This window comes from Geotrypetes seraphini, chromosome 3 (assembly GCF_902459505.1).
Source record: "Geotrypetes seraphini chromosome 3, aGeoSer1.1, whole genome shotgun sequence".
NCBI classification, from domain to species: Eukaryota; Metazoa; Chordata; class Amphibia; order Gymnophiona; family Dermophiidae; genus Geotrypetes; species Geotrypetes seraphini.
In genome coordinates, this window is record NC_047086.1 from 77,470,585 (window position 1) to 77,489,626 (window position 19,042).

General features: G+C 45.3%; 1 protein-coding gene across 4 annotated transcripts in view; it reads right to left on the reverse strand.

Moving 5' to 3' along the window:
- The window catches only part of FBXO25 (F-box protein 25), a 107,643-nt gene that overhangs the window by 3,185 nt on the left and 85,416 nt on the right, over nt 1–19,042 (reverse strand). For 3 of the 4 annotated variants that reach the window (XM_033938948.1, XM_033938945.1, XM_033938949.1), the window contains exons 7-8: nt 15,488–15,670; nt 4,653–4,796 (exon numbers count right to left, since the gene is read on the reverse strand). In XM_033938948.1, coding sequence (XP_033794839.1) covers nt 4,653–4,796; nt 15,488–15,670 — 327 coding nt within the window. The remainder of the gene's footprint in view (nt 1–4,652; nt 4,797–15,487; nt 15,671–19,042) is intronic. The other variant, XM_033938947.1, reaches the window with a different exon arrangement.

Consider the following 19,042-nt stretch of genomic DNA (forward strand, 5'->3'; position numbering starts at 1 on the left):
TACAGGAATTAAAAAAGAAAGGAACTCCAATGGGAGGAAGAAGGGCTTGGTAAATAGGAAGGAAAGAGGGGACTTAGAATAATGGAGAGAGGGGGGTAGTTACATTTTGGAGAAAAGCCAAGTTTTCAGATGTTTTCTGAAGTGTTGGAGGGAGGTCGAACTCCGAAGATGGGCAGTAAAGCTGTTCCATCGCTCGGTGATCCTGAAGAGGAGGGATGTTCCAAGTTTTTCTGTGTGGGATATGCCATTTAGAGAGGGGAAGGATAGTTTGAATTTTTGAGTGGATCTGGTGGAGTGAGTACTCGAGAGCCAAGATAGTGGAAAGAGGGGAGGAAGGATGCCGTGAAGAGATTTGAAGGCAAGACAGGCGCATTTGTAGTGAACCCTGAGGATGACTGGGAGCCAGTGAAGCTTAGACAGAAGCGGGGAGACATGGTCGAATTTGCCTTTTGCGAAGATTAGTTTAGCTGCGGTGTTCTGAATCCGCTGAAGTCTGAGAAGACTTTTCTTTGTTAGGCTTAGGTAGATGGAGTTGCAGTAATCTAGTCTGGATAGAATGATGGATTGTACAAGGACAGCGAAATGTTGTTGGTGGAAGCAGGATCTGACTTTTCTTAGCATATGGAGATTGAAAAAGCATTTTTTTAAGTGCTATAAGTGGGTGCCTCCTTTTAGGTACCTGATGCAGAGCAATGGCATCTGGGCACCTAGCTTCCATTATAGAATACTAGTGCAACCTGGTATCAGAGTGCCTTAAATCTAGGCATCCACAGTTACATTGGCTGTAGCAGGAATTGTGGGTACAGAAGATCACACAGACCTAGGAATACTCTGCCTAGGGCAGAAATTCCCTGAATTGCAATCTGCTGGACTCATAAAGGTCTAGGGAAATGATCTTACAGTACCCACTAGAAGTAACCAATCAACAATGCCAAGATGGAATTTATATATATCTATAAATAAATATAACATAAATATAACATATACAATAAATACTACTCACACACAATACATACATAAACAATACAAACAAAACCCCCCCACAATAAATACTACTCAGATTACACAAAAAATATAACATTAAAATAGATACATAACATTACATACAAAACCCCCCCACAATAAATACTACTCAGATTACACAAAAAATATAACATTAAAATAGATACATAACATAGTACATAACATTAAAATAGATAACCAACTATTCTGTTACAGTACTAAAAGAATTCCTGAGAAAATATTTCTGACAACCAAATACAGACAAACCTCGGTTTACGAGTGCCGCAGTTTGTGAGTGTTTTTTGCAAGACAAGCAAAACATTTGCAAAATCTGCGCCTCTCAAACCGCGCGTTGACTCGATTTGCGAGTGCCCCCCCCCCCACCGCGATCCGGCATCCCCCACTCACCCATGCACAATCTCTTACCCCGATGTGGCACCGGCACCAGCACCAACGTACAGGACATGCCGTTACCCGAAAATCCTCCCTCTTCCTTAGGCTGAGCCTTGAGCATCTGTGCATGCTCAAGGCCTTCTAGTTCTCGCTCTCTCCGAGATTCTCAGAGATCTATAAGAATCTCGGAGAGAGCAAAAACTAGAAGGCCTTGAGGATGCGCAGATGCTCAAGGTCCAGCCTAAGGAAGAGGGAGGATTTTCGGGCACCGGCATGTCCTGTGCATTGGTGCTGGTGCCACATCGGGGTAAGAGATTGTGCTTGGATGGGTGGGTGGGTAGGTGAGTGGGGGATGCCGGATCACGGCAGCGGGAGGGAGGGGGGTGACGTGAGCGGGAGGGGATGCCGGATCGCTGGGGGCACTCGCAAATCGAGTCAACGCTCGGTTTGCAAAGCGCAGATTTCGCAAATGTTTTGTTCGTCTTGCAAAACACTCACAAACTGGGGCACTCGTAAACCAAGGTCTGACTGTATTTGGTTATCAGAAATATTTTCCCAGACAATCCAAGCAGCTATAGGCCAGTCTCAAATCTCCCATTTATTCAAAAATACTAGAAAAGATTGTATTCACACAACTACGAGACTTCATGGAAACAAACACCATCCTCTCCAACATCCAATCAGGATTCTGGAAACACCACAACACAGAAACGGTGCTTCTAGATATCGTAGATGACTGCTGGAAAATCCTTGATGAGGGGAAAGACGCTCTGCTGATTCTATTAGACCTGAGCGCCGCCTTTAATACCATCGATCACTCACTCCTCCTATCCAGACTACACTCTATCGGAATCCATGGCATGGTTCTCCTCCTTCTTAAATGAAAGGTCTCAGAAAGTACTACTGGAACCTTCCTTTTCGGAGCCAAAATCTCTCGACTACGGAGTGCCTCAGGGTGCACTACTATCCCCTCTCCTCTTTAACATATATGTCAAACCAGTACTTGACATCGCAGAAAAACACCAAATCAAAATACACTCGTACGCAGACAACATACAGCTCTACCTTCCCCTAGGTCAATACCGAGATGTACAAATGAAAAAACTTCACTGCTGTCTATCAGAAATAAAAAACTGGATGACTGCAAATAAACTACAGCTCAACGCGTCAAAAACAAAACTCTGGATACATAAAGACTCCTGCGCATACCCCCGCCCATCTCTTTCCTGGGGAAATGACACCCTCACAGCCAAAGACAAAGTCCACAGCCTAGGAGTGATTCTCGACTCAAACCTGCCGCTCTTAGACCATGTATCAAATTTGGTATCTTCATCCTTCTATTACCTCCGCCAACTAAAATGCATCTGTGCTTAATTTTCAGAAAACGATTTCGCCCAGCTACTATACGCGTTTATACTATCCCGCTTAGATTGCTGCAACGCTCTACTAGTGGGCTTACCAGCAAAAACACTCTCCTGTCTACAAGGTGTGCAAAACGTCGTAATCCGACTCCTAAAAAACTTGGGCTTCTGCGACCACATCACCCCTGCACTAACATTCATGCACTGGCTACCTATCCAAAAACGATGCGCCTTTAAAGCCTTAGTGCTAGCTTTCAAGAATTTCCACAAAATGACACCAAACTACGTAGCATCAAACTATACAATTATGTCCCCAACCGATCAATGAGATCCCAATCAGAAAAACAGCTAGTCCTGCCACCAGGCCGCTCACTCAGGTCTGAGACAGCCCGAAGATGCTCATATTCTCATTACATACACAGAATGTGGCACCTCATCCCCCCCCCCCATCCATTAGATTACTAGACAGTCTTTGGAACTTCAGAAAGGCCGTGAAAACCTTCCTCTTTATAAACCCAGCTCCTTGAAGACCCACTTCTACACCTCGGATGGATGGAACCCCAAAGATACCACCTAATATACCAAACGGAATCTCGCTAAACTCGCATGCCACCACAAATATAACCTAAATTACTACCACATTCTCTAACAAAGATACACCCACCTGCAAAGAAAAACTATTTCACTTCCAAGTATATCTACACTGAAAATGCTGCAATTTAAACCACCCTATGCCGACTAATGGCCCCTTTAAATCTCTATAGGCTTTGGGGCAGTTAGCACAGTGCAGCCGCTAGCGCGGCTTTGTAAAAGAGGCTGTAAGTCTGTATTTGTAAGTCTGCATGTTATGTCTATACTGTAATCTAAACCCCTTTGTTCATGATGTAAATGCTGTAAAGTCTGTATGTCTCACTATTTGTCCTACCCATACTGTGAATGCATTCCTGTAACCCGTTCTGAGCTCCTTTGGGAGGACGGGCTAAATATATAAAACTTGTTGGGATTGTTCTCGTACGTCTTTCTTGTTCTTATCTTCTACAGATGTTCCTGGCTGCTTTACTACTGACTGGTAAGATGAGAAGCATGCTCAGTGATGAGGTATGAGGGGGAGGGGTTAAAGCCTCTGAAGTTTGAGGCTTCCTGCAAAGTCCTGGCAGGTGAAAGGAAATAACCAACTGGTCCCGGAATAAAGTGTGGATTTACAAGAAAGAAGATTAGCAAAGAATCTAATCTTTCATTCAGATCCTCAGAAATTTCACTAATAGTCAATCGCCTGTTTGATCAAATCATTTTGCTTACTCTTTCAACATTCTCTTGGGCTTCTGATGTTGAAGGACTTCAATCTCTCCTCATCTTCATCCGATTCGCTCAAACCACTTGTCTTCATGATCACTGTATCACCATAAACTCATTTTAACATTTTGTGAGTTTAGCAGTTTTTTGAAGTTTGAAACAAAATTTTGTTAATGTATTGTTCGTGATCCAGGATTTACGGCACACTTTAAAACACAACTTCTCTCAACCGTAGCTCACAACCAACTGACTGCATTGAACAAGTTGAAACGTGTCACACTGTTACTAAGGTTATAAGTGCCACTTCCCATATTGAAGATCCATGCCTTTCCATTGAATGGTGCATTCACCATATTTTTTTATCACATCTTGTATCTGTACACTCTTCTTCTCAGTCAGAGTACTCAGAAGATGATTCTTAGGGCACAATTTTGGATTCATCTCCTCCAATTCTGCTACATAAAATATGCCTCCAAAGACACAATCTTTTACAAAGTTTATCAAAGACATGGGGCAAGCCCAGCTTTATAAAAGGGGCCTTAAACTCTTCTCCTATTCTGGTAATAAAACTTGATTTCAAGTAATATAGCAAACCATTCTTACCTTCCAAAAGAGGATACTACAATACCGACAAAAATGTAAAGTATCTCCATATTGCTCTTTTTTAGGGTAGTATTTCTGTAGCACAAAGAACATCAACTTCCAGTCTATGTGACCTTTTTCTGAGAGAATCAAATGCTTATGGACCTAAAAGATAAATTAATATTTTAGAACGACAAAGAATCAAAATCAGGAACCCAAATCAATACGATGCTAGTTAACTCGTGCATATTAATGTTCTACATCACTCACATATTTATTATAATCATCTTTAAAATCACTGGGCCAAATTTTCAGCTGGGGATGGCTATCATATAGTCAGAATCAACATTTATTTTAATCATCTTTAAAATCAGTGGGCCAAATTTTCAGCTGGGGATGGCTATCATATATTCAGAATCAACATTTATTTTATAAGATATATTCAACAGCAGTATCCATTTAAGATATCCCACTGAATATTTGCTTAAACAGTGACTTCCACTTGCAACTATCCATTTAGGGCCCGATTCTATAAACAGCGCCTAAATTGGTAGGTGCCACAAAAAACGCCACCTACCATAGGTCAATCAAATTAAGGCACCTTTTATAGAACTGCACCTAGCAGAACCTAACTCAACTTAGGCATCGGTAGATACCATAATGTTAGGTGCTGGTATATTAGGCCAGGGTTTTCATGGCCTAATTTACCAGTGTCTAACAAAGACACCTTCTGACAACTAAATCATTCCACGCCCACCTTTTAGGTAGGTGTTGTGCCGATTTCCATGCACAACTTAAATTAATCATTACATTTTTTTTTAAACTGGCTTTTAACGGTGTTTCAATTATTATACCAATTAAGCCAATTTTTAAAAATTAATTTCTCGTTTTTTGTTCAATAAAAATTGCTTTACCTTAAAAAAATTAAGTTCCATGTGGAAATCAGCTAGGCATAACTAGACACTGCTGAGTTCTTGCACCAGTCATTTCAGATAGTAGCTCCTGTTCACCGCTGGACAAACAGGGCTTTAAAGGTAGTTTTGTTAAAAGTCTGGGAGGCAGGAGGGAGGTGGGATGTGTCAGAGTCAACTGGACAGAAGCTAGGAGGGATCTCTCCTGTCCTAGCCTAGCGATGGACCACCAGGGTTTACGGCAGGCCCAGGGGAGGCCTGCAATAGGTCTGGAAGGGGGGGGGCGGGTAGGCGCTAACCTCAGTAACTGCTTTACCTCAGGACAAGCAGGCAGGTATTCTCACATGTGGGTGACCTCCAAGCTAACCAGAATGGGATGGTGGGAGTGTTGGCAATTCAGGAGAATAAATTTTGTAATACTGTTTGGCCAAACTGGAGAAAGTATCCAGACAATAGTGAGAAGTGAAGGTATGAACCGAGGACCAAGAAGCAGCTCTACAAATTTCCTCAATAGGTGTAGATCTGAGGAAAGCTACTGAAGCTGCCATAGCTCTAACCTTATGGGCTGTGACATTACTGTGAAGGGGTAATCCAGCCTGGGCATAGCAGAAAGAGATGCAAGCCGCCATCCATGGTACGCTTAGAAATATGATGGCCCAACTTATTTGGATCGAAGGAAACAAAAAGTTGAGGAGAAGTTCTGTGTGGTTTGGTGCGTTCCAAGTAGAAGGCCAAAGCACGTTTATAGTCCAGAGTATGAAGAGCTGATTCTACAGGATGAGAATGAGGCTTTGGAAAAAAACACTGGAAGAACAATGGATTGGTTGAGATGAAATTCCGAGACCACTTTAGGGAGGAATTTAGGATGAGTACGAAGAACCACTTTGTCATGATGGAACATCGTGAAAGTGGATCAGCAACTAAAGCTTGCAGCTCACTGACTCTTCGAGCAGAAGTGAGGGCTATGAGAAACACCACTTTCCAAGTGAGATACTTCAGATGAGCCTTATCAATTGGTTCAAATGGAGGCTTCATGAGTTGAGTAAGGACAACATTGAGGTCCCAAATCACAGGAGGAGGTTTGACATTGAAGAGTCCTGTCATGAATTTGGAAACCACCGGATGAGCAGTGAGGGGTTTCCCTTCAATAGGCTGATGGAAAGTTGCAATTGCACTGAGATGGACTCGGATAGATGTAGACTTGAGGCCAGAATTGGATAAGTGCAAAAGGTAGTCCAAAACAGAAGATAAGGAGGAATGATGAGGCTCATTATGATGAGAAAAACACCACGTAGAAAATCTTGTCCACTTTGGTGATAGCATTGTCTAGTGGTAGGCTTCCTGGAAGCTTCTAAAATATCTCTGACAGATTGAGAAAACTGAAGAGGAGTTATGTTGAAAGGTACCAAGCTGTCAGGTGTAGAGACTGCAGGCTGGGATGAAGCAGAGATCTAGAGAGCTGCACGGGAACGGGGATGACGGGAATCCCGCGGGACCCGTGGGTTCCCCCTTTGGGTCACGGGGATCCCATAGGGACGCCCCCTAGGGTCGCGGGGATCCCATGGGGACGCCTCCGAGGGTCGCGGGGTTCCTGCGGGGTTGGATCGCAGTGTACTCAAGCCACGAGGGTAGTCTTCTCCTTACCTGCCCTGTCGCAGCACACAGCCGAACAGAAGTCTTCCCGATGTCAGCGCTGACGTCGGAGGGAGGGTTTAAGCAAATCCCTCCCTTCCTCCGACGTCAGCGCTGACATCAGGAAGATTTCCGGTCGGCTGTGTGCGGCAGGACAGGTAGGGAGAAGGCAATGGCGTACGAAAGAGGGGGGGGGGGCGGTGCGCCCCGGGGAATGTGCACAGCCGGTCAGATCCCCCGATCGACCGACAACAGGCCCAGCCAACAAACCTCCCTGTCCTGTAGCCGCGAATCTAAATTACCTCTTACAGCAGCTTCACTACTCCAGCTGCTGTAAGAAGGTAATTTAGATTTGCGGCTACAGGACAGGGAGATTTGTCCGACCGGGCCTGTTCTGTTGTCGGTCGGGTGGGGAAGCGCCACAAAGGTAAGGGGCAGGGAGGGAGAAAGGGAGGAAAGGTGGAGTGGAGAAGAAAAGACGCTTAAGGGAAATGGGTAAAACTGAAGGGGGAGAAGGCCGCTGAAAGCACATGGGGAAGACAGAGGGGGGAGAAGGACGCTGAAAGGACATGGGGAAGACAGAGGGGGAGAAGGACGCTGAAAAAACATGGGAAAGACAAAGGGGTGGAGGCGGACGCTGAAAGGACATGGGAAGATGGGGGGGGGGGAGGACACTGAAAGGACATGGGGAAGACAGAGGGGGGAGAAGGACGCTGAAAGGACATGGGGAAGGCAGAGGGGGGAGAAGGATGCTGCCTGACAGGACATGGGGAAGATGGGGGGGAGAAGGACGCTGAAAGGAAATGGGGAAGAGAGAGTGGGGAGAAGACGCTGGCAGGGAAGAAGAAAGAGATGCCAGACTATGGGGTTAGCGGAGGGAAGAAGATGGGTGCCAGACCAATTTGGGAGGGGGGAGAAAGGGAGAGGCACAGTAACAGAGCAAATGGAAGACACAGAGAGAAGAGAGACAGTGGATGGAAGGAATTGAATGAGAACATGAAGAAAGCAGAAACCAGGCAACAAAGGTAGAAAAAAAATTCTTTTTTTTTTTTTTTTTGCTTCAGGATAAAGTAGTATATTAGTTGTGTTGATAAAAATTTATAAACATTAGAGGCTCTGGTAGAAACCCGTTTACAAAGTATGTATTCTTCCCAATTAATATTTCCAAATTAATAAAGTCTTTTTGCTTATTTTTAAAAGGGTTTCTACCAGAGCCTTTAATTCAGTAGCATAATTAAATGAAATAACTATTTCTGTAGTTTATAGGGACGGGCGGGGACGGAGGGGATTCCTCACGGGGACGGAGGGGATTCCTCACGGGGATGGGTGGGGATGAAGGGATTCCTCGCGGGGACGGGTGGGGACAGGTGAGACATTGGCGGGGACAGGTGGGATTTGTCCCCGCGCAACTCTCTACAGAGATCCTTGACTTTGTGTAAGCAGAGAAGGAAAAACTGGTAGAAGGTATGGCTCCCTGGTGCTGAGTTGAAGTAGAAGGGAGTACCAAGGTTGTCTTGGCCACCGAGGAGCGATTAGAATCATGGTGGCATGATCGTTCTTCAACTTGACAAGAGTCTTGAGAATGAGAGGGAATGGAGGAAATGCATACAGGAAGAGATTCTTCCATTCCAGAAGAAAAGAATCTGCCTCGAGGCGATGAGGAGAGTATATCCTGAAGCAGAACTGAGGCAGTTTGTAGTTGTGGGATGCCGCTAAGAGGTCTACCTGAGGGGTTCCCCACTGTGAAAAAATGTGATGAAGAGGCGAGGAATGGAGTGCCCATTCGTGAGGTTACAGAAGACGACTCAAGTTGTCCGCCAAGCAATTCTTTGCCCCTTGAATGTAGACAGCTTTGAGGAAGGTGTTTTGGCGGATTGCCCAGCAGTGTTCCCGCTAAGCTGCGCTGGCGTGCGCTGGCGCACAAAATATTACATCGCAGCGCACAAGTTTCTCGTCACAGCGCACGGCGTACGGCAGATGGCAGGGCGGCGAGAGGAGAATCGGGCGAGTTGGCTCATAACTTGCTGGCGCCCGATATTTTTAGCTCACAGCGAAAAAAGTTTGCTCACAACACCCGCCCGCTTAGAGGGAGCACTGTTGCCCAGTACCAAACCTTCAGAGCTTCTTGACAAAGGGAGGCAGATCCTGTCTCTCCCTGTTTGTTGACATAAACCAGGGCGACTTGTTTGTCCATCCGGATGAGGACTACCTGGTCGTGAAGAAGATGTTAAAAAGCATTGAGAGCCTTGAAAATCGCTCTGAGTTCCAACAGATTTATGTGACATTGACGATCCGTACTGGTCCAGTGGCCTTGAGTACGGAGACCATCAAAATGAGCACCCCAAGCGTAGGTCGAAGAGTCTGTTGTGAGGACTTACTAATGAGGGGCGTTTGAAAAAGCAAGCCTCTGGAAAGATTGGAAGACACCATCCACCAATGGAGAGACTTCTTCAAGGAAGGAGTGACTGAAATGTGTCGAAGGAGGGTCGCAAACTTGCGTCCATTGAGATGCCAGGGTCCACTGAGGAATTCTGAGGTGAAGTCTGGCAAAAGGAGTCATGTGTACTGTGGAGGCCATGTGACCCAGAAGTACCATCATGTGTCTCGCTGAGATGGAAGAGCGGGAAGACACTGTATGACAGAGTTGAAGAAGAGTTTCCATTCGTTGTTGTGGATGGAATGCTCTGAGTTGGATAGTGTCCAGAACAGCTCCAATGAATTGTAGATTCTGTGAGGGCTGAAGGTGAGATTTGTGAAAGTTGATTTCAAATCCCAAACTTTGTAGGAACCAGGTTGTCCGTTGGGTCGCTATAATAACCCCTTGAGATGTGGAATCTTTGATGAGCCAGTCGTCACGGTAGGGAAATACCTGAAGACCATGGTTCCATAGAGCTGCTGCTACCACTACCAGGCACTTGGTGAACACTCTGGGAGATGAGGCCAGGCCGAAGGGTATTACTCTGTATTGATAATGCAGATTCTCCACCCGAAATCTGAGGTACTGACAGAAGGCCGGATGAATGGGGATATGAGTGTAGGCCTCCTTGAGATACAGAGACCATAACCAGTCATCCTGCTTGAGAAGGGGATAAAGGGATGCCAGGGACAACATTCAAAACTTTTCTTTGACTAAAAATTTGTTGAGAGCCCTGAGATCCAGAGTGGGCCGCAGATCGCCCGTCTTCTTCGGAACAAGGAAGTAACGGGAGTAAAACCCCCTGTTCTGCTGTTCCAGGGGAACTGATTCGATGGCATGGAGACGAAGCAGAGCTTGAGCTTCCTGTAGAAGAAGAGCGGTCTGGGATGCATTGGAAGGATGCTCTCTTGGAGGAAGCTCTGGTGGAACCTTAGTGAAATGAAGAGAGTATCCTTCCCTGATGATGGTAAGCACCCAGAGGTCAGATGTAATTATCGTCCATCGGTTGTAAAAATGATGGAGACGACCTACTATAGGGGGAAAAGGAGACAGAGACAGAATGGTGGAGGTTATGCTCTGTTGTAAACAGTCAAAAAGGCTGAGAAGCCTTAGGTGAAGCAGAAGGTTGGGGTTGCTGTGGCTTCTGAGGTTGCTGTTTTTTTCAGAGGAGGGAGAGTATAAGGAGCCGGCTTCGGAGCAAAATGTCTTTGATAGATAAGAGCATGGCATGCAGGTTTGGCAGGAGCTGGCTTTGGCTTAGGTCTGACTATAGAAGCAAAGGATTTTTCATGGTCAGATAATTTCTTGGTGGCTGCCTCGATGGATTCATCGAAGAGATCGTTGCCCTCACAAGGAATGTTAGCCAAGCGGTCTTGAAGATTAGGGTCCATGTCGATGGTACGAAGCCAGGCAAGACGATGCATAGCTACAGAGCAAGCAGCCGCTTGGGCAGATAACTCGAAGGCATCATAAGGTGACTGGAGGAGATGCAGACGTAGTTGAGATAAAGAAGCAATGACTTCCTGAAACTCAAAATGCATTTGGGTATCCAAATAATTCAAAAACTTTGGAAGTAGAGAAATAAGGAAATCAAAGTAAGTGATGAATTGAAAATTACAATTGAAGACTTTAGAGGACATCATAGCATTCTGGTAGATGCGACGTCCAAATTTGTCCATAGTTTTCCCTTCCAGGAGGGACGGTGGCGTAAACCTTGGAAGGATGGGACCTCTTCAAGGAGGACTCGACGAGCAGGGATTGATGAGATAACTGAGAGTTTTCAAACGCTTTGCGATGCACAGTCTTATACCTAGAGTCCAATTTTCCTGGAACAGCTGGTATGGAAAAAGGTGTTTCCATGCAACGATCAAGTCTGAATCAAAAGCTTATGAAGTGGAAGCTTAAGAGACTCTGCCAGAGGTTGAGGAAGATGCATGACTTCTAGATACTCCTTAGAGTATTTGGAGCCAGTATCTAATTGAATATCCAAGTCTACAGCCATCTGACGCAGGAAAGACGAGAAAGATAGCTGATCTGCCAATGCTTTGCCTCGAGAAGGACTCAAAGACGTCGAGGCAGCCTGTGTCGAAGATGAAGCTTTGTCAGGGAAAAAGGTATCAAAGGAACCTGGTGACTTGGACGAGGCAATCGAAACCGGGATATCCTCAAGGTACGACATCAGAGACCTCGAGAGAGGAGTCGGTGGTCTGGTCGAAGTTGGAATAGTGGAAGGATGCCTCGATGAAAGCCTCGAACGTCGGTGGGAACTGTTTCTGGAGCCAGATCTCGAGGATCGAGGAGACTTCGCCTCGGAAACGAGGGCAGCCGACGCCAATGTATGAATAGGACTAGAGGCTGTAGATCGAAGCTCCAGAGGCTTGGTGGAGGAACCTCGATGCACTCCCAAAGACTCTGCTCCTTGTATAGAGTGTGAGGATTCTCGTCGAGGCACTCGCAAAGAATCTGCTCCTTGCTTCACGTGCTTGGATGCCAGACCAGACACTCGCAGAGACTCTGCTCCCTGCAAAGAGTGTGGAAGGTCAGACTGAGGCAAAGGAAGCGGCTCGACCTCACGGGAGTCTGCTGAATGCCGAGGCTAGATAAGAGGAAGCAGTTTGGGTCCCATGTTAGTAAGGAACTGAATAAACTGCTTCTCTAACATGGTCTGGAAAGAAGCCAGCAAGGATGGATCCGCGTCTGAAACCGGACCACCTGTCTTGGCTGGAGGCTCCTTCGAGGTAGTACGAGTGTGCTTCGACCTGGGAGTCTTAGACACTTTAATCACTACCGGTGGAACCGACTGCTGAGCTATCTGACCTGAGGAAACAGGGGAAGATACAGCAGACGACGTTGAAGAAAGAACCGCTGCAAACGATGAAGGTCTGATGAGGCTCGAGGTGGAAGCAGTAGGCGTAGGAGGAGCCTCGGTAGGAGTCGAGGCCGAGGACGCCTTCGAAGTCGAGGGATCAGTAGAAGACTCCATCTCGAAGAGCTTGTCCACCAAAAGACAACGACGCTTGAAAGCACGAGGCTGAAGTGTTTGGCAAGGCAGGCACGACCTAGGATGATGTTTCGCGTAAGAGAGATCGCGTGCTGACACTTGCTACACCTCTTGAAGCCCGTAGTAGGCCGGGACATAGAAGGAAAAATAGCCGCCGCAAGATCGAAGCCCTCGGGCTGCAGCCGAGCAGCCTGTCCCGAAAAACGTACAGAAGAATATAATTTTTTTTTTTTTTTTTTTACCAAAAAGAAAATAAATAAAAGAAGAACAGCGATTCATGAAGAAAAAAATACAAACCGCGGTTCAGAGAAGGCCCAAAGGAACGAAGTTAAACACAGAAAGTCAAAGACGAACTTCTCGGCTCTGCGGAAAACTGAGAACTGAGGAGACGCTCCCTGCGCTGGGCGGGAAGGCACTTGCGCATGCGCGGTGCGGGTGACTCGAAACTTCGAGTTTCTTCAAGCAAGTCTGCTTGTGAGGCGTCCGCATCCGGGCTCCGTCGATGACGTCACCCACATGTGAGAATACCTACCTGCTTGTTCTGGGATAATAATAAAACCTTAAGTGCGCATGCGCACTCCTACCTGCGTGTTCCGTGATCTGTAGCTCCGTGGCCGGCAGAGAAATTGTAAAGCAGAGAAAATTTGGTGCGTGCGCATGCTCTGCGCGGTCACATTCCATTTCCAATGAGTGGCGATTTACTTTATATAGTGTGCCAGTGGCCGGCAGAGACATTGTAAAGCGTTCGGCACATGCGCATTCGGCGGCCGGCAGAGAAATTGTACAGCAGAGAAAATTTGGCACTTGCACACGTACAGCATGAGCATGTTCTATTTCTAAAGAGTGGCGGTTTTATACAAGTTACTCTGTGCCAGTTGCGCTTTCCAAGACAACGCGTGATTTAAAAAAAAAAAAAAAGGAAGGTGGGAGAAGGGGCATATTCCCCCGACATCTCCACACACATGACATCTCCCCTAACATCCCCAATATTCCCCCGACATCCCCCTGATATCTCCACACACACACAGAAGGACAGGGGGCCAGGGAGAGAGATTGAAAGAAAAAAAAAACAACAAAACCGGGACATTGACAGACTGACTAAAATATGTCTCACACACTGAAAGACAGGTAGGTGGCAGTGAAAGACATACACAGAAGGACAGGGGCTAGGGAGACAGATCGAAAGAAACAAACAAAGGACAAGGAGAGAGAGGCACACAGAAAAAAAGACAGACAGACATACAGCGGCCAAAGAGACGGACAGCAAAAAAAGACAAACAGGCATACAGCATCCAAGGAGACAGACAGACAGACAGCGGCCAAGGAGACAGACCAAAATAAAGAAAGACAGACAGTGGCCAAGGAGTCAGACAGTGAAAAAAGAGAGACGGGCAGACAGCGGCCAAGGAGACAGACAGCAAAAAAAGAGAGACAGACAGACAGCAGCCAAGGACACAGACACCAAAAAAAAGACAGACAGACATACAGCGGCCAAGGAGACAGACAGCAAAAAAAGACAGACAGACAGCGGCCAAGGAGACAGACAGCAAAAAAAGACAGACAGACAGCGGCCAAGGAGACAGACAGCAAAAAAAGACAGACAGACAGCGGCCAAGGAGACAGACAGCAAAAAAAGACAGACAGACAGCGGCCAAGGAGACAGACAGCAAAAAAAGACATCAACTGTACAATGGATATTAAAGCTCTCACGGTAAGTTTCCAGTAATTTTTTTAACTGTTAAGTCTGCACATCTATTCTAGCACCCATTAATCTGATGGGCTTAAACACTAATGCTAGTATAACAGCAAAACTATATGCCTGTAATTTAGGCTCAAGCACTTAGGTCAGCCATATTATTGGTAATGTTCACTTAAGTTTCAAGATATGCACCTAATAAAGATATCTAAGTGCGAGTCTCATCCATACCTTGCCCATGTGTACACCTAGCTATAAAAATGCATGCTATGTAAGATATGCAGGTATTTACAGACCTTTTAGGCAAAAATTATTTACATATTTCTTCATTTTTAGACTGCCTATTATTAGTGTATGTGAACATGTCATTATTCTTGCATGTCATGACATTCTTGCATAAACAGCATGTAACTGTACATGCACTGTCCTGCATCTGAGTCAAATGGTCAGTATAATTTTTGCAAGATGAGCAAAACACTCTTGCAAATCTTGCCTTTCAAACCGAGCGTTGACTCGAAATGCGAGCCCCCACCCCCGACATCGCCTGTCTGCCTGCCCAAACCCTTACCACAATCGGGCACCAGCACGCAGCACCAACCCACAGGATGTGCCAGTGCCAATTGAGCCCGACGCTGATCTCTGCTGAGCCTTGAGCATCTACACATGCTCAAGGACTTCTGGCTCCTACTCTCTCCGACAGACAAGGCCAAGCAGCCTGTTAAGAATGCTGCCGGATCAACGCAGCTTTGGTTGAAGGTAGGGCTCGCTCGCAGTTGGCGGGGAGGGAAGGATAGTCAGCAGGGGTTCGGCTGCATCGGGGAGGGGGGGGGAAGGAAGAATAGAAGTTGGGCAAGGGTTCTGCTGCCCAAGGGATGGGGAGGTAGGGAAGGATAGAAGCTGGGAAATGGTTATGCTGCACGAGGGATGGGAGGAAGGGAAGGATAGAAGCTGGGCAAACTTCTGCTGCACAGGGATATGGGAGGGGAGGAAAGATGATGTACATGTGGGGGAGAGAAAGGAAAGAGGAAGAATTGGGGTGAAGGAGAGAAAGGGAGAGATGATCATGTTCATATCCTGAAAATAAGACCTAGTGCCTTTTTTGGGCCCCAAATGAATATAAGACACGGTAATATACTATGTTATTATGTTTTTACAACCACTAAAAACTGTTCACATACTTATGAAAAAGTAATCTCTTACCTCTTTTTCAGCAAAATGGTACTGGCAAAGTTTTTTCCATAGTTGTTGATCTTCACTAAGCACATGAAGGACTGGGGTCACTTGACCCAAGTTAATAATGTCCCAGCCATCAGACAATCTGTACAATATGTTGCTTTGCATATGCAGAGGAAGGTCACAGAAGCCAAGACTATTGCTTATTTGCTAAAAGTAAAGGTTTTAAAATCTTCATTTTTATATTAAATAGTAATATGAAAAACAATTTACTTAAAGATTGAATAAAGTAACATTTATTACAGCAACATTTTATATGATAGTTTATATAGATAAGCGTTTCTTGTTAAGTATAGACTTTTAATTACAAAAATTTCAACAGTCAACACTTCAGAAATGAAATTATACCATCAGTACAGAGCTGTAAGACTATAATGCGAAAGAACATTAGGAAGTCTGGTGATGAGGAACAACAAATTTAATTGCATAACCTTCTTTTCTACCCTCCAGAACTATCCTTTAACTGTGCCCTATTTAAAGAAAGCAGCAATTCTATGTAAGGAGAATAAATTTAGTATGAATATGTGCAGTGGAGGAGGTAGCCTATTGGTTAGAGCTGACGACTCAGCACCCTGAGGTTGAGAGCTCGATATCACTTAACATTCAATTGCCCCTGGTACCACAGTTAGATTTTGAGCCTGCTGGGACTGATAGGGAAAATACCTGGATTACTATTCAATGAATTGTAACAGCTATTTCACAGCTTTGAAAAATAATCTGCCCTTAACCCAGGATCTCATCCTCTTACGCAGATGATATCTTCATTTTTGTGTAGCCAAGAAATCCTTTTATAATACCTAAGTAGACCATACGTCCCGTTTTGAACAGGACCATCCTGTTTTCAGACCCCCCGTCCTGTTGTCCCCACACACAGCTTTGAGACACCGAAATGTCCCGTTTTCAGGGACAGCGTCCCGAAGCTGTGCGCGGGGACATCGGGACAGGCGATCGCTTCCTGTCCCTCCCTGCCGCGCGCAAAAAAAAAATCCTCTCTCCTTCCTTTCTCCCAGTCTGCAGCTGTCTTATGCTGCTAATCTGACGTCTGAGAGGACGTTCTGGGCCAGCCAATTGCCACCTGGCTAGCCCTGAACGTCCTCTCCGACGTCAGAATGGACGTCGGAAAGAAGACTTCTTGTCAGCGATTAGCAGCAGCAGCAGGGAGGTAAGACAGCAGCGCACAGGGGGAAAGGAAGGAGGGAGGCTTTTTTTTGCGCGGAAGGGAGGGAAGGAGATAGGCAGGCAAGCAGGTTGACTTTGGTGCGGCAGGGAGGGAGGGAGGTAGACAGGCAGGCTTTAGGGGTGGGACAAAGTCTGGAAGACAGTGAGAGGGACATAGGAAGAAGGCAGTGAGAGGGACATAGGAAGGAGGCACTGGGGGCACTAAGGACATAGGAAGGAGGCACTGAGGGCACTAAGGAGATTGAGTGCCTCATTCAGAGCATCAATACTAAAGGTTCTCAAGTAGAACTAATTCCCCCTTTCATTCTCAAATGTTATTTCTGTGTTTTCAGCCCATTCGTTCATACTCTAATTAACGAAAGTCTACAGCATAGCATTCTGCCCAAATCTTGGAAGGAAGCAACCATTCGTCCAATCACCAAAGATCATTAAATCAACCTGGATGAAAAAACAAATTACAGGCCCATCACTAATATCCCTTTCTTAGCAAATTTAACAGAGAAGGTTGTATTTAAACAAATTTCGGAATGCGTAGAAAAATCAAACATTTTACATCCAAATCAAGCAGGCTTTAGCCAACATCACTTTACGGAACACTCATTAATAGGTACGTCAATTTCTATTTTTTACCACCTGGATCATCACAAATCTGTTCTTTTAATTTCTTTTGATCTTTCTTCCGCTTTCGATACTGTAGACCAGTGTTCTTCAACCGCCAGTCCGCAGAAATTTTCTGCCGGTCCACAAGGCTGGCACATTCATTAGGCAGAAGACAGTGTACTTTAGCCACCGGTCCATGGCACGATCAATGCGGCATCTTCGGGCTGGCTCCCCGAGTGCTGCAGTGCACAAAGCCATGGAAAAAGGCTCCTACACAAGTCCTGCGCCTGAACCGGAAGCCTTCTCTCTGATGTTGCGAGGAGCCGCTGCCCACAGCTTAACCCTCCCTGTTGTCTTTTCCCCTATATGTCTTATTTTCTATCAATTATTGTATTTCTTACTCTTTTTCCCTTTTGTAGCGTATGTCTTGTATGTCACACCTATGTTGCTTGTACTATCCCCCTGAAAGTTGTAAAGATTTTAACTATGTACATTACTTAGAAGTATGATTAAGTGATTGATCAAATTTTAAATAAAACTTGAAAACTTCCTTTCCAATGAAAGAGACTCGCCTCATGCACATTTATGCCATGTAGGTATTTAAATATCTCTATCACATCTCCCCTCACCCTTTTATTTTTTTCATGTGGTAATGCTGTCCATTTTTCTTGGCAAAAATCTTCCAGATCTTGTAAATTAATTTGTTTGTCTAGCATGAATTGCATGTTTGAGTTCTCTCCCAAAGTGGCTTAATGATGTTGAGGTCAGGAGACTTATGATGGCTACTCCAGAACTTCACTTTCTTTTTGCTGCAGCCACTGAAGGGTCAACTTGACCTTATGTTCTGGATCATTGTCAAATTGGAAAGTCCAAGTTATATTATGTTAATCAGGTTTTCGATTCCACTTTTATGTATTCAGTTCAAGGTCGGATTACATTACAAGAGGTTGGGTCAGTTACCCAGAAAGTTAGAGTGGACAGTTTGACACAAACATTCAATAGAGTTGCTAGTAAGGTAGATCAGTAGAACTATTAATACAGTTAGGTCATAGTTTCAAATACATAGTTACAAGTAGGTCATTGCTGGTACCCCATTTGCAGCTTTCTGGCTGATAAAAGCAAATTATCCTACAATATTTTCTGATAAAATGCTGCATTTATCTTGCCATCAATTTCGACTAAATTCCCTGTGCCGCTGTAGCTCATAAGAATAGCCTTACCGGGTCAAACCAATGCTCCATCAAGCCCAGTAGCCCCTTCTCACTGTGGCCAATCCAGGTCCCTAGTACCTGGCCCATACCCAAGGAGTAGCAACATTCCATGCTATTAATCCAGGACAAGCAGTGGCTTCCCCCATGTCTTTCTCAAGAACAGACTATGGACTTTTCCTCCAGAAAATTGTCCAAACCTTGCTTAGAACCAGCTATGCTACCCGCTCTTACAACCTCTGGCAACACGTTCCAGAGCTTAACTATTCTCTGAGTGAAAAAATATGTCCTCCTATTGGTTTTAATGCTCTCAAACTACTTCACAAACAAAGTAGACAAAATACGGTCTCATCTCGACCACCACACTATAGACATCATCCCTCCACAACTCAGACAAGAACATTAAAACTACAACTGGGAACCTAACTCACTTCAAAACAGTCTCCCACGACAACATCACCAAAATACTAGATGCTATTCACCCTTCAGGCTCCATCCTGAGCCAGCCAAAGGGGGCCTGTTGGGCAAGCACGTG